Here is a 17,281-nt window from a genome sequence, read left to right on the forward strand (position 1 = left end):
TTTGAAAAATTGATCATTAAAATTGGTCAAGTTGAAGAGAGTTGAAAATTTTTATGAAGAAAAATAAAAAACAACGTTCATTATCACAAAGCCAGAATTTTCTCAGCTTGGCATTGTAGTTAAGAAAATTTAGTTGCTTTTTAAAAATCAAAAATTGATACCACTGTAGTGTGTAAGGGATGATAGCAGAACATTTATTTTTCTTGTAAAACAGCTTAATAAAAAACCCAGCACAGGGGGGTCGCGGCACAGTGGTGACATGGCATAGATGGGTCAAGTATAATGATATCTGATAGTGATTAAAATCACTATAAAAAAAAAATTCTTCGATGCAAATATTTAGATAGTGTTTAATTTTAAAAAATTGGTGGATTATTCCAAAAGCTACATAATCTGCTAGTTCCTTATTAATATCCTGATTAAGATAAAGTATGTCGAATGAAAAAGGGATTATTAAAAATTATTATTTCTCATAAAAAAATAATGTTGATCCATACACTTTTCAATATGTCATAGCATTATAAAGTTAAAAATATAAAAAATAAAATCGAGAATTTTCACACTATAATAGCATTCGGTAGCCATTTTCACCGTGAAGATAAAATAAAGTCCGAAATTTTTTTTCACCATAATAAAGTATATTACATTAACTTTAATTGTTTTCAATTTTTGAAAGTAATGTCTTCGACTAGATACGATTTGTGATCTTTGACGTATCATTGAAAGAACACGGTTCGGTGAGAGCTAAAAAAAAGTAGTAACAGACACAAAAAAAAAAACGTTTAGACAAACGTCTAAAGTTCGGGCCGCACATTACTCGTGCGGCCCAGTGGGCCCAGAAAGTCATGGATTGCCTTGCAGGACTCATGCCCAATCTGAGAGGGCCGAGAGAGATGCGGCGTAGACTTTTAGTCAGCGTCGTACACTCGGTTCTCCTGTACGGGCCCCCGGTTTGGGCGGATACTCTTGAGTATTCGTCCAAAAACTGTGAAGCCCTGCTCATGATGCAGAGGCGGGTGGCGATCCGGACAGTTTCGGTGTACCGAACGGTGTCCGGAGTGGCGGCGGGTATCCTGTCGTCACTGCCGCCCGTCGACCTGCTCGCCGAGGAACGCGACGCCAGGCATGACCTCCGCCGAGATGACTTATCGTCTCACCCGAGTGATGTCCGGCCAAGGCTGCTTTAACGAGTACTTACACCGTATTCGTAATGCAGCCGCGCCGACGTGCGACCACTGTTCGGATTGCCCGGGAGAGGCTGATAGCGCTTTGCACACCCTTTTCCGGTGAAAGGAACGGGACGCTTTGGAGTCTCAACTAGGGTCAACGTTCCGGGTCGAGTCCATGGTGGACCTGATGTTGGCGTGGAGGCTCGTCCAGGCGTTTGCCGAATTCATCTTGAAAAAGAAGGAGGAAGCTGAACGCCTGAGACAGAGGCAGCCGCGCCTCCCTTTACTTGATTATTTCGGGCTGATTCACAATGTAGTGGTGTGAGTTTTAAAGACGGCGTGGGCCGCCCTGAAGTAATACCTAACGGTAGTTCCAAGGCGGCCTACAACTAAAAAAAACATATAGTGTCATATAGTGTGCGTGGACTCTTCTCGATGATGGGGATAAGGAGAATGCGTGACTTTGTGTTGGTGGGGATAAGCGAGCCGTGGTCATATCAATGATGAAGAAAGGGGAGGTGTGGTCTTATCATAGATGCAGTAAGGAGGAGACGTGGTCTCGCGATGGGGGGGTAATAGGTGACATAGGTGGGGTATTTTTTTTTTTTTTTACCCCGACCGGAGCAACTGTAGACCGCCCTGGAACTAACATCATCTCCTCATCNNNGACCGCCCTGGAACTACCGTGAGGTATTACTTCAGGGCGGCCCACGCCGTCTCTAAAACTCACACCACCACGTTGTGAATCAGCCCGAAATTAATCAAGAGCTGATTCACAACGTGGTGTGGCCTCCTCCGTTAAAAGCGAAGGGGCAAAAATAACTCACAAAAACATAAAACATATAAACACTAGTACCTAAGGCCTAAACCAGCGCCTCAGGTCCTCCTGTGCGGGGCGGCGATGCTGCCTCTGTCTCAGGCGTTCAGCTTCCTCCTTCTTTTTCAAGATGGATTCGGCGAACGCCTGGACGAGCCTCCACGCCTCCCGGCTCCTCAACATCAGGTCCACCATGGACCCGACTCGAAACGTGGACCCTAGTCGAGACTCCAAAGAGTCCCATTCCTGGGCCCACGCCTCGGGTTCGAGGGACCGGTTGCGCTCTCGGCGGAGCTCATGCCCGGCGGCGCGTTCCTCGGCGAGCAGGTCGGCGGGCGGCAGTGACGACAGGATACCCGCCGCCACTCCGGACACCGTTCGGTACGCCGAAACTGTCCGGATCGCCGCCCGCCTTTGCACCCTGAGCAGGGCCTCACGGTTTTTGGACGAATACTCAAGAGTATCCGCCCAAACCGGGGACCCGTACAGGAGAACCAAGTGTACGACGCTGACTAAAAGTCTGTGCTGTATCTCTTTCGGTCCTCTCAGATTGGGCATGAGTCCTGCAAGGCAATCCATGACTTTCTGGGCCCACTGGGCCGCACGAGTAATGTGCGGCCCGAACTTTAGACTTTTGTCTATGACCAGGCCCAGATAGGTCATGGAGTCCTTAAGCGGGATCTCCACCCCCAGCACGGTGAGCCGTAGAGGAGTGAACTTGTACCTGCCCGTGAACAAGACCGCTTCGTTCTTGTCCAGGGCAAGACTAAGTCCACTCTCCTCCTACTGGATCCAGGCGGTGACTACGCTGAGCGCGCAGTTCGCCCGGGATCCAGCCTCCTCGGACGAGGCGCCCTCCGCCACCACCAGCGTGTCATCCGCGTAGCAGACGACGCGCACGTGCGGTAGAAGCGGAACGTTAAACACCGCGTCGTATGCGATGTTCCACATCAGAGGCCCGAGAACTGACCCTTGCGGGACGCCACCCGTAACAGGTTTGATTCTCGGGCCCGCTACGCTCTCGTAGGAGATGACCCGATCGCTAAAGTACGACCGGATCATCCGCCCGAGGTAAGGAGGCACCCGAAACGCGTCCAGCAGCTCCGAGGATGTGTGACCATCGCACGGAGTTGAACGCGTTTCGGATGTCCAAGCTCACCGCCACCCCGAAACCCTGCTCAGTTTTGGCCTTGAGGGCCAAGTCCCTGAAGAGGGAGGCCGCGTCATCCGTCGACCTCCCCCTCTGGAAGCCGAACTGGCCTTCGGCCAGTCTGCCGACGTCGGCCAGGTGGGCTTCGATCCAGGTGACGAGCAGCCGCTCGAGGATCTTATCCAAGTCGTCCAACATGCAAAGCGGTCGGTACGACGAGGGGAGACCCTCGGGCTTGTCACCCTTTCTCAGAAGCACCAGCCTGGCCTTCTTCCATTTCGTGGGGAATTCACCCTCCGAGAGGCAGCCGTTCGCGACGGCGCGTATCCAATCCGGGGCGAAGTCATGGACCAACCCCCACACCCGGTTTGGAATCCCGTCGGGGCCGGGAGCTGTGTTCTGGCCCCGCACACGCGCCACCGCGTCAGCTACCTCTTGGCTGGTGAATTCCACCACCGACACGTCGTCCCCAAACGTCGGGGGAGGCAGGGGCAGATGTGTCGGAAAGAGCGTGTCTACCGCCCTTTCCAGCACTTCCGCCTCCAAATGACCGGAAGCCGGTGAACCGCGGAGCTTCCGCATAACGACCCGATAGGGTTTCCCCCACGGGTCGTGGTCCACCGACTTCACGAGTTCGGCCCAGCATTTCGCTTTGGCCCGCCTGATGGTGAGCTTCAGCTCTTTGCGGGCCAACCACGGCGCCTCCCTCGGGTCCCGCGGCCAACGGTTGGAGCGCGTCATGGTCCTCCTGACCCTGACGCACTCTTCACGCCTGGCCGCCACCTCGGCGTTCCACCAGTGGACTGGCGGTCCGCGAGTCGACGGCGGTCGTTTGGCCGGGAGGGCGAAGTCGCAGGCTGCGACCACCCTCCGGTTCAACTCTTCCGCCGCTTCGTTCGCGGAGACGTGTTGGTCCGGTACCGCGGGCGCCGACCATTGAGCGAGCAGTAAGCCCGTCTCGAATGCGTCGACGTCCGTGGCCGGTCCGACCCGCCAGCCCACTCGCCCACCGCGAGACGACTTGCGGGCACGATTCGGGGGGGACGGCCGCCGTTGCCGCACTCATACACGATGTACCGGTGGTCGCTGAGGTTTTCCCTGTGCGGGAGAACCGACCAACCGGATACGTGCGAGTGTAACGACGGGGACACCAGCGTGACGTCCACCACCGAGCTCGAGGAGTGACCCTCGAACGTCGGGGTGGATCCCCTGTTGGCCGACACCAGCCCGAGGGCCGACATCAGGTCCAACAGTTCTTCGCCACGCTGATTCGTGTCCGCCGACCCCCAGACCGGGGAGTGAGCGTTGAAATCCCCGGCCACGAGCTCCCCGCGGCCGTCGCGCGGCCGCCCGAGACTCTTCGCCCATAGGCGAGGTGGGGTGTTTAGGCCAATCAAAATGGTGGTTTAAAGTGCGCATGCGTACTAACTGCATGTCAGTAGTTGGGGAGGTAGCCATTCAAAAATGGTTGTTCTCCTTCTACGATGCCATCTACTGGAGGGTAAGGTAAACCTCATGTGAACTGATAACGTTCACTGATAAGCGTACATATTACATTGAAATAGTGTAATTTAATTTAATAAAATAGCCTTTGTTACGACTCTCTTAGGCTTCTTCAGATAAATTCCCTGAAATATTTTATTTCATTAAATATAAAATACATATTTATGTATTTTATATTTAATTTTATTAAATCTATTACCAATAGGAAGAGGTGAAAATCGTATAACATCTGCACCGTGTAGTAAAATTTTGTGTACGGACGCTGGCATGTAGTACCACGGGTACAGAGAAACAAATACAATATTTTTTTAGTTAATACAATGTTTTTTAAAGGCTTCTATATTAGTTGTATATCCACTTGCTATAGTCGATAAAATATTTCCGCAACGCTTTATTAAATTAACATCAAAGCCAGTACATAAAGATGATGCTTCGGCATTTTTAAAAAATTTCCGTGCAGTATTGCTGTCGTTTGGTGTACCATGACCTATTTATAAAAATACCATGCAAATTATAAGTTTTTACATAATATTTAATACATATAATATTTATATCAGATTTGCTACATTATTATTATAATTTTTTGTACCTTGCAACACAATATCAACTAGAAGTCCCATCTCAGCACGAAATTTATATAGAAGTTTTTTTCGCGCATTATATTGATCTCTGATTTCAGCTTTAACCTATATTTATAATGTATTTTATGAAATATTTAAATTTAAATTTACAAAATTAATCTTAGGAATTTTACCTGCCACGTTTTAAATTCTAACTTGTACGATAAGTGAATAAAATATTCCAAAAAACGTATCCACGCATGTAATGTTGATAATCCATATCTGTAATTTTCCTTTATAACAGGTCGACTTTTAATTGCCTCAATGTTATTCATTTTGGTCGGCTTACACTCGCAAATATAACAATTTTGACTGGATGTTCCAGTCATTGAATTCCAAACCTTTAAATGTGTAATAAAAACAATATAACAATAATTATTGACTATAGACTATTAAAAATATACATTATTTTTTAAAATAAATAATTTAATTCATGAAAGTTAAATAGAAACTTATTAAATTATAAATAAGATGAGCATTAATTTTACCTTTCCATCGACCATAGAAAATATAAATGATTTTAACTTCAAGCTGTTCTTCATCAAATAATACATGCGTATTACTTAATTCCCTTATTTGTTGTTCTATATCTTTAACTACTAATTTTTGTATTTTCAATAGTTTCTTTCATGAACATATATTTTATAGGTCGGCAAAATCTTATTGACGACGGAGTGAGATTTTTCCAAATAATGTCATAACTATTACCACTATTATCACTATAACATCGAAGTTCAAGAGGGACAATAGAGAACATAAATACCGTTTGGTCTGTTTTACACACATTACTATTAAAATTTTGCCTATATTGGGCTTGACCACTACTACCGTCACAGCCCCATTTAGAAATCATTTCAATAGATTTTCTATTTTTTTCAACCTTGTTTATTGTTTTTATTCGAAAAATTCTATTAATTGTGTGATCTAATAAGTTTTGAAGAGGTATTTTACAACCTGATTCGCTAACATCCAAATTATTTGGATAACACTTCAGTTTTGCAAAATAAACTTTTTTATAAGATGGATAAATATTACAGTTCCTTTTTTTAGAACCAAGACGAATATTCAAGTATTGTTGTTTTGTAAGCTTATTATCAATAATAAATGCTAGAGCTTCGTCAGGGGTATACGGAATTGGTTTACTATCATTGGAATTTTCCAAAATCATTTTCATTGCTGTTGAACTATTAGTAGAAGACGATAATTGGTCAAATAATAAAGCCTTATTTTGATTACCAGAAAAATATAGTTTATTTTTTGCAGCGGATAAAACTTCAGGTGATGTCATTATAGTTAAAGTAAGAGCAGAGTTTATTTTACGTCTCTTTGAACGTTCCGAAGATTCAGTAAAATCGACATTAGGTCGGCCATTGATAGGTTTGGAACAAATTTTCCTATTTAATGGCATTTCAAATGGCGTTTTAAGCCATTCGGCGTTCGCTCTTAAAAAAATTGCATTGTGACGCTGTACTTTAGACCATTTCCTAGAAACCGCCATACAAAATATTAAAACTTTATTTTCAACTAGTTTTGTAAAGGTAGTGCTCCAATTAATTCTATTATATTTTAATTTAAAAAAATCAAAAATAATTACTCTTGAAGAAATATTACTGATATTCTGTAAGCTTATACCATTACATTTAATAACATCAATCAAATCTTGATTTAATAACAAACATTTTGACATATGAGCAGAAGCTAAAAGGCACGTTATTAAAAGTTCGATGTAATTAAAACTAATGATTCGTTAAAATTAAGTTTAAATAAAGTTTTTAATAATATACATAAAATAAAATAAGTTATACAATTGTACCGTGCCACTAAATTTTGTTTTATTTTAGACATACTATTATATTATTGTTAATATAGTTTATTATTGTTAACACTTACCACATACTTGATTATCCATTATTTAAAAATAATAAAATAATTTTTACAACTTTTAAATTAAAACAAAACTGCAATTAATTCACTGTGAAACTTATAAAAAATATGTCNAATTCACTATGAAACTTATAAAAAATATGTGCAAATTATTATGACGTGACGCGCTGTTTGTAACATGTAACACAATCTGATTAAACAGAAAAATGTTTTGGTAATAATAGTAATATATTATAGTGCATTTTTTACAATTGAATTAGTTTGGGTTTGGTTTATTTGGTTTATAACAGTTAAAAATGGTACTTTTGGCCGGCTAAATCAGCGTTTGGTCCCACTGTGTGTCGTATGCATTTTATGAAAAAAATGGCAACGTTGTCTTTTTTCACGCCTACGCATTTTATTATTTTACTATATAATACTATACGCTCTGTATCCTGTCACATTCGTGTTTAATTGACGTTAACGCACAGTTGATTATTTGAAAACTATAAATTTATTATTTTAATATTTTACACGCGCAAATAAAAAATAATGAACCAGCAAACGTCTTCTGTACTAGGTATGTAGATTTTTACAATTATTAACATTTTAATATCTCTTTAATTTTACCACCCCTACCATCTTAATTTATTTTTTATTTTTTTTTTCCAATAAATAAATTATTTATTTCATTTTTGATTAAAGCTACTTCCGTGACATCTGTTTCATCACGTCAGGCGGCTAAGCGTAGTAGGACCAACAATAGCGCGGTTAGGTCGAAAAGGTTACGTATGCAATTGACGGATACCAGTGATTTCACCGAGATCGATTCTGCATTGGAGCGGGGAACCGTTTGGTTTTATCGGAAAAATGTGGAAAATTTCGCGAGCTATCGAGATTTTCTGCGCGCCGTTAAACCCAAGCTGGTGGCCAGACTCGCTGAAATCGTAGGTAACCGTCTGATCAAGTATAATCTCAAATTGGAGGCCTCATACTATATACCGCGATCAGAAGTACCGCCTGAAGACCGTGCCTTCAAGACAGGGGCTAGGGTATTGCTATCAGATTACGAGGAAGACACGTACTCGGGTAGGGGTAACGGATTCTCGCTAACGCATATCGACGGCCTTATGCTCAGCGTATACAAGTATACACCCCTCGCCAGCTCATCATATATTCCTGTCCCACCAGAGAATAATCAAAGAAAAGCAATCATCAACCCACTGAATATCGATCAGTCTTGTTTCAAGTGGTCCATTTTGGCAAGACATGTTGGTGGGAGTAGGTTCTTTATTACAAGAATCTTCAATTGCCATTTTCATTTGGGGGACACTATTAGGAGACAACAGTAGTTTATTAAATAAAGCAGCCTCATTTCTTTTCCAGACACAAATAACTTTTTTTTTGCTGCACATAAAATTTCAGGTGATGTCATTGATGTCATAGTTAACGCATAGTTAATTTTTCGCTGCATTGTTCGTTCTGAACATTCAGTTAAATCAACCAATGGTCGGCTCTGTATTGTTTTAGTAGATTTTTATTAAAAATGTATAACTTGTTAAACAATTTTTCTAGTAAAAAATAAATCTACACACATTTATAAATTGATTAAATAAGGGTATAAATTATTTAATAATAACTTACCAGGTGTTTTAATGTCTATTTGAAGAAAGTAATTTTAAAAGTTAAAAACTTATAAAAAACACTGTATTGAAAAAATGAATAGAAAATAGAGAGATTAACACATAGAGAATGGTTAACTTTATGACATAATATAACAAGGAAAAAATTTTTCGTCAGATAGATATACATTCAAGATAACTTAAACACTACCAAATCTTATCGATGAGTTCATATCATGTCATTTATTAGTGCTAACTTATGAGGATGCCTATAAAATCGTAATAACACAATTTTTAGGGAAATACTCGTTTATTCTAGGTAAATCCAGTATGCACAGTTCAAATATTATTGAGCGCAAAATTTTTTTTTTTCATAGTATAGCTGATGACTATCTCTACAAGTAACATGTATGGATTAATGTGTAATTTTGCGTAATTTTTAGTTAATCTCTTTAAACGAGCAAACTAGAAGAAAAAACGAAAAAATTCGAATTTTTTTTAAGTATAAATTTGTTAAATTCCACAAAAAAAAAACTTTTTTTTTCTTTTTCATTAAAAAAAGGATATATTTTTTAATAGGAAAAAAAAATTTTAATTTTAAATTATGTTTTAAGGCATAAAAAAAATGTACAAAAATAAACTCAAAATTACTGAAAATACGGATAAATTTTAGAAGTATAACATTAAAATAGCTCTACAACTGCACTAAATTAACTTATGCCCTTGAAAATTTGTATTAAAACCCTTAAGTATGATATTAATGTGTTTTGCTAAAGAAAAAAATTTTAAGTGACTTTTAAATGGTACTTTTGGTCGCCTAAATCGACGTTTCATTCCACTTTGAGTCGTAGTCGCTGCGGGTTGATACAGTGCGATATCTCGAGATCCGTATCGTGCGGTGTCACGGAGATTACTTAACGTATATTTGCGGCGGGTCGTAGATGGACGTGCGGCACTTGCTGGACTTTGTATAACACACGATGAAATCATTATGGCTATGTTAGATGTATTACGGTCATTCACTAAAAAAACAACAGCAAAAGATTTGATGGCTATTAATTTATACTTGAACAATGTTTCAAATTTTATAACTAGAAATTGCTCTGGAAAATAATATCGAAATCTTTCGAACGTTCTCAGAGGTTATCAATTACATCATAGAACAATAGTTGACGAACTAAATGAATTTATTATAACCATCAAGTTGTGTAATAATTGATGCACATTCGTAACATCCGTCAGAACGTGGGACTAGATTAGAATTGATTATTATATATTTTAAACAATACTAAAAGAGATATAATAATATAAAGAGTAATAATAAAAACAGAAATTCGGCGAGTGCTAAAATTATTTTTCTCTCATTTTAAAAATATTTTTACACAAAAATATTTGAAATTTTCTAATTTTTTGTGCGTTTCTGTGGAGAGTAATTAGGGCGACTACACTTCTCCCTTAGGACAATACTCAGTATTTTTGTTGGATAATTTGACAATACTAATATTACAAAAAAAATACAATAATATTAATAATAATAATTCTCTAATGAAAATTAAACTAGCATATTTATTTAGTTAAATAAATACAAAAAATATATAAGGTAATAATTAGCTATTTATATATTTAATTTCATTTAAACGGACAGTTTTATTTCTTAAATTAAAAATTTTCTTCAAAAAATACATAAATGTGTATTAATTTATGAGGAATGATTTAATAAAATATTTAAACATGATAAAATTAAAATATATACACGATAAATTAAAATAAAATTATACAATATCATATTATAAATAATTATCATTTAGAGATGTACAAAACTGGGCAAACTATTGTTATTTTTAAAATAATTTATTTAAGTATAATTTTATTATTTCTTTGTTTAGCTACATACATAATTCAATGATAAAATAATAAGTTCTTTGATTTTCTTTTAAATGTATTAATGCTAACACAATAATAAAAAATGAAAAATGAAAAATGATTATTAGAACACAAACTAAACACTGTATTTATACACAAAGTATCAGTTTTGCTAAGTCATATCGTAAAGGAAATTTATTGTTAACTGATTTAAACCGTTAAGTATGGATTTATTTATATTGATCATACTATTGAAATCAATAAGTTTTTGTATCGGTTTACCTGCATTAGAACTTCACTGCAATTTTTCAAAATACATGTTAAATTTCTTTAAGCATAATGAAAAATATTTATTGCATCTAGAAAAACGAAACAATATTCAACCAGTTGATTTTGAAGACTTAAATACCTATGGCGCAGCTTTAAAAACACATGGGAAAATCATTATGGCTATGTTAGATGCATTTCGGATATTCAGTACAGATCCTATAGCAAATGATTTGATGTCTATTAATTTATACTTGAACAATGTTTCAGGCTCATTAAATTTTATAACTAGAAATTGCTCTGGAAAATATAATCGAAATCTTTCGAACGTTCTCAGAGGTTATCAATTACATCATAAAACAATAGTTGACGACCTAAATGAATTTATTAACAAAAAATGCACAAATGTGACTGTTGATGAAGATTTTATAAAATGTCCCGATTATAACAAATCAGGAATATATAACATTAAAGATTTGCCAAAATTTTCAGAAAAACTAAAAAACCGATTTAAGAATTTTGATACTAATAATACGACGACAACGGGTAATGAAAATAAGGTTTTTAATATATTACGCACATTCCTCAAATCAAAAAATTATAAATCCCTTGATCCCAAAAACTTGCTATTTTTTGATTTATTGAATCATAACGTAGACAATCAAGATAAACAATCTACTTCAATAAACAGTAATAAAAATTTAGATTTATTGAGATATGCAACTTTTAAAATTAAGTGTCCTAATGAATCTTTTTTAAATATATCAGATGTTTTTCAATACATGTTGTACAGTTTTGATGTTAAAAATTTGCTTACATTCCAAGAATTAGTATTGGCTGCATCTATACAACCTTTAGTTCTAATCGCACGAACTTTTAGTCAATTTGCTAATAATTTGTCAATATCCGTTGATCATAAATTTATAAAAAGAAAAGAGATAAATTTTGCTAAATTAGTTAATGTTGGTGAAGAAATCATAAAGAATTTAGGTCTTATAATTCATTTAAAAATGTTTAAATTTGGTCCAGAAAATATGCTAAATACAATATTCAATGTTTTAAAAGAAGTTGTTTCTCGCTTAAGCCATGAAATTGTAGGCAATAGTTTTATATTAAAAAGTTCCATACAACATATGTATTCATACTTAAGGAGTAATAAATTGCAATGTACAATTGGTATTATTGATATAAATAAGAAAATTAATGTATTTAACTTTCATTCATTATTTTCAATAATAAAACAATATTCCCAAAAAGTTACAGCATACATAACAGAATTGAAAACCTTTAAGGAACTATATAGTAATTTGCATAGTACTTATTATGTAGCATTTTTTTTAGCCGGCAAAAATAAGAATTTCATTCATGATGACATTATTGGTAAGTTTTCAAAGCAACTTAGAAATGTTTAGTAAAATTTTTATGTGACATGTGAAACATAATTACTTGTACTTAATTTATGACTTGATTAACACCATTTGGATTGATCAATATACATTTTAAATAACTCTCCTCATCTATGATTGTAATAATCAAATTAGTTTATTTGTTTTGAATTTTTTTTTTTTATTAAAAAAACATATTTGCTTAATAATGTTCGATTTTTTACAGTAGCTGAAATAAGATTTAGATTCCTTAAAATATTACCATTTTGTGCGCATGTGGTTAGATTGAAACCTAGTTAATGTTAGTTTTTGTTCCATTTATATTAAGTCATTCTATAACATAATAAAAAACGGTAGTGCAGTGAGGCGCGGCAAAGTGTAGACGTGGCAAATATAGGAAAAGTATAGATGATATCTTACAGTGATTAAAATTACTCTTCTAAGAAACGTTTTATACAAATCTGTAAATAGTATTTAATTTTAAGAAACTGATGTATTATTCCAAAAGAATGATTAACTAATTTTCTAAGTTATATCGCGATTAGTCTTTATTTGTTTTATACAAATAATATATATGAATAAATACAAATTATAGTAATTAAATTTAGTATAAAATTGATATTCAATAATTTATTATTGTAATATTTATGGAGAAATTATAACAAATCATAAAGTATAATTCGTTACATCTATAGCAAGAGCGAATTAAAATTATAAAACTTTTGCAACAACTAGATGAGTACAATATTTCAGAAAATAATTTTCGTTAATTAGGAATTAATACACTAGTCTACCAGGTATTTTCATCATAGACAAAAATACACTATTATCTGTAATTAGATTTGAAATCCAACCCAAATTCTTTTTTAACTTCGATGCGAAGCTTAGAAGGTATTGTTTTTACTATGTGTTTTAGCTTCGATGCAAAGCTGAGAAGGTATTGGTTTTACTAAGATGTGTTTATTTTTTTTTATTTTTATTTTTTTTTTTTTGTGTCTGTTACCACTTTTTCTCAGCTCTCACCGAACCAATTTCTTTCAATGATACGTCAAAAGATCACAAGTTGTATCTAGTCGAAGACATTACCCTCAAAAATTGAAAAAAATGCCCTCGTTCCCCGTAAATGGGGGAAACCTCCAAAAAAATTACAAATTTAAAAATCGTTAATTTTCGAAATTTTTTCAATTTTTTTTACTTAAAAGTGCCATAACTTTTTCAAAAATAACCATATCAATAAAATTCTTTTTTATATAAATGTGTAATATCATTACCTTTTGTTTGGTATATTTTTTTCATAAATTTAACCCTTAACCTGCCCACAAGGGTAGATTTAAAATGACAACTTTTTCACAACAAATTTACTTTTTCAACTTAACTTTTGAAAATGTTCCGGAAGGTCTGACACTTCTATATATATCTTAAATTAAAGCTAATGTAATATTCTTTATTATGCAAAAAAAAAATTTCGTACTTTATTTTATCTTTATAAATCCAACCCAACCCAACCCTACCGAATGCTATTTTTGTGTGAAAATTTCCGATTTTGTATTTTACATTTTTAACTTTATTATGGGTTTTTATAGATGCATGAAGTTTTTACCTTTTATTTAGTATATTTTTTTATAAATTTGACCCTTTACCTGACCACAGGGAGGATTTGAAATGACAACTTTTTCACAAAAAATTTAATTAATCAACTTAACTTTTGAAAGTGTTCTGGAAAGTCTGACACATTTATATATATTATTGAAAAAAAAATTTTCGGACTTTATTTTGTCTTCACGATGAAAATGGCTAACAAATGCTATTTTTTGTGTGAAAATTCTTGATTTTATTTATTACATTTTTAACTTTATAATGCTATTACTTATTGAAAAGTGTATGGATCAATACAATTTTTTTATAAGAAATAATATTTATATCCCTTTTTTATTCGACATACACTATCTTAATCAGGATATAAATAAGGAAATAGCAAATCATACAGCTTTTGTTACAATCCACAATTTTTCTTTTAAATTAAACACCACTTAAGATTTGCATCGAAGCGTTTTTTATGATAGTGATTTTAATAACTGTCAGATATTATCATACTTGACCCAATTTTGGCACGCCACCACAGTGCCGCGACCCCCCTTATGCTAGTTTTTTTTTAAGTATTTCTAATTAGAAAAAAACGAGTATTCACATATTTAAAATAAATACCATAATAATATAAGTCAAAATTGAATTTAACAACACATAGTCATTAATAAAAGTAGGCAAAGAGTAATTTTGAATCATAGAATATTTATGGGATATATATTTATGGAATATAGTTCTGAATAATTCAATTGTACCATTTATTTAAACACCAAGATTTACATAAAAATGACTATAATATTCATTGAAGATTTATTTTGATATTAATTCAAAAAAATTATAGTAAAATTAATATCTTCTCAACTTCGAATGGAAGCTATAATAGTGATTTCAACGAAATTTTTAGCTTTTCTCATAATTTTACTGTTAAAAGTAATTATATAAGTATCTTACCACATATTAATCAATATCATTTTTTTAAATCCTCGTAAAATTATTTATTTAATTATATCAATATCAAACTTGCCAGTTGAACTAAAAAATGGTTAAAAGTTCAATATTTTTAAGGTTAGATAAGCTTATTGTGACTGCTGAATATTTGATTGTGATATCACTTATGATTATTCATTAGAAGAAATTGCATTATAGCGTTATGCTTGTGACCTATTAAATTTATGTAGTTAGTTATCACTCACATGTAAAAATTTGATACCGTTTGGTACATGGTCAAATAATGATTTTTTGAATATCATATCAGGTTTGAATAATAATACATTTTATAGGTCTAATGATATTCCCACATACTGGTTAATACTTTTAACTATATTATGAATATTAAAGAGCTTTGTAATAAATAGTGTGTATACACAAATAAAAATATTTTTATATTACAATTCATTGTTTAATGTTTATAGAATACATTTGCAACCAAAGCAGTTATACAAATTTATATAGCCAAAATAATAAAACGGATATTCAAACAGAATCACAGATCAAGGTAGATAAAAATGATAATTTTGCATTTGACGTAGAAGATATGGTCTTTCTTTACACAGATAGTGTAAAAAGAAGTGAAACTACAAATCAACAGGTGGAATCTGTCTCATGTGCAAATCCAGATAGTCAATCTAAAAACAGACCGGAATACATAAAAGACTATCTTCCTTTTAATATTTCTTAAAAATAATTTTTTAAACCCAGAACTTTAGAAATTAGTAATAATCTCTGAAATCAGAGGATGATTAAAAATCAGTGTTCAAATTTCCTTAAAGAACAACTAAAACATTTAATAGCAAAAAAAATCATTACCTTTTTTGTACATTTATTTAGTATAATTATTTAAACATATTATGATGTTGTAACAATAAAAGTAAATAATAACAATTTACTAAAATAATTTAGTTTAATAATATGTATAAATGGTTTTAATTTCTTATTATTTTTTTTTTCATTCTTTTGTTTAAGTTGAATTTTAACATTTTTTGATTTCAACTTTTGTATAAATATGAAAGATTTTAATAGGCTGTTAAAAAAAAATACAAAATGATTCTTTTATTATTAACCAGTTAATTGTTCAAAAATTAAATATACACAGTGATTCACTTTGTATTTTGTCATTGTCTCATGCAATATCTTCAAAATTATTAAATAAAATATAATTTTTTCTTTTTATAAATTACTTGTTTCCTATGAATAAAAATTAACATAAAAAATATTATATACCCTCCCTCTCTTTCTTCTTTAAATTGTATTATATTTAGCTTTTTTAAGAGGAATTATAATCATTTATACATTTCTGTGTACACGAGAAAGTTCTTGTCGGCAATAGTAGTAACAACGACAGTAACTTTCTACAAAAAACTTTCCAGAGCAATAGTGTTATATAAACTTCTATAGAAATTTTTTTTTTTTGAAAAATGTGTTGAGTTTTATGTTTAAAGTCGTTTATTGTTCTAATTGCACTTCGTCTGCACCTCGTACTTTGTTACACTCCTTTTATGGTACGCTCTGTATTTGTGCCTTGCACTTCGTCTGCACCTTATACTTTGTTACACTCCTTTTATGTTTAAAGTCGTTTATTGTTCTAATGTTTCTGAATAAATATAATTAAACTTACAAAACCTCCAAAATAAATTTCAAGGGTTTTTTGAAGATTAAATTTGAACATTCACCTTAAGGAAAATAAATCTCTATAAGTTATTATTTGGTACAACGTAAAAAACCTAATCCTCTCAAAATTACAGAATTATATATTAGTATGTTATAACTTCATGATTGTTTTTATGCATTTATATATTTAAAATGTTTTTGGTTATTTAATATTGTTCATATTTTAAACATATAATTATATTACATATTTAAAATATAAATTTATGGGTTAACCATATGTATTTTACAGTGAAGCCTGCAGAGGACAAATGATCTAGTGTGTCAGTTAAATAAAATAATACTACTCAGTTTATCATGATATTTTCATAATATTCTATCTTTTTATGATAATGATAATATGATTAATATAATCAAGTAATATTAAAGAAATAATTATTTGTTTATGGTCATTATGACATTATAGTTGCTTTATGTAATACATGAGTAAATGAAATTTTGTCTCTTTTTATATTACTCTATACACTAATCTTATAAAGAATTAATATTCTACGAATAACCCACCAAAACATTTAATCCATACAAAAAATATATTACTAATTATGATGGTGTCACGTTACCATTATAGTGAGAATTTTAATAAAATACAGACAGCACATCTGCTTCCTGAGACTGATGAATTAACAAATAATATTTATTGCCAAATTGGCAATAGTTCTAATTATTATAAAAACCCAAAAGACCTGACCATCGTGGTCAGTCGACTCCAGTGTCTTGTGTCATTCATCAGCCTCAGTACTCGGTTGTCGTTGTCCAGCTTACTGATTAAAGTAA

The 17,281-nt window shown here is 33.9% G+C and overlaps 1 protein-coding gene across 24 annotated transcripts in view; it reads left to right on the plus strand.

Annotated features, from left to right (window-relative positions):
- Positions 1–17,281, plus strand: part of LOC126894396 (uncharacterized) — a 350,657-nt gene that overhangs the window by 39,433 nt on the left and 293,943 nt on the right. For 2 of the 24 annotated variants that reach the window (XM_050665377.1, XM_050665380.1), the window contains one exon: positions 15,432–16,943. The exons of 15 other annotated variants lie outside the window; for them this stretch is intronic. In XM_050665377.1, the coding sequence (XP_050521334.1) occupies positions 15,432–15,521 (90 nt within the window). In that variant the 3' untranslated portion in view covers positions 15,522–16,943. Of the gene's footprint in view, positions 1–10,668; positions 12,255–15,255; positions 16,944–17,281 lie in introns of those variants that run through there. 7 more of the 24 variants (XM_050665391.1, XM_050665392.1, XM_050665398.1 and 4 more) reach the window with 6 other exon arrangements.

Source organism: Daktulosphaira vitifoliae, unplaced genomic scaffold (genome assembly GCF_025091365.1).
Source record: "Daktulosphaira vitifoliae isolate Bord-2020 unplaced genomic scaffold, ASM2509136v1 Scaffold_1, whole genome shotgun sequence".
Lineage (NCBI taxonomy): Eukaryota > Metazoa > Arthropoda > Insecta > Hemiptera > Phylloxeridae > Daktulosphaira > Daktulosphaira vitifoliae.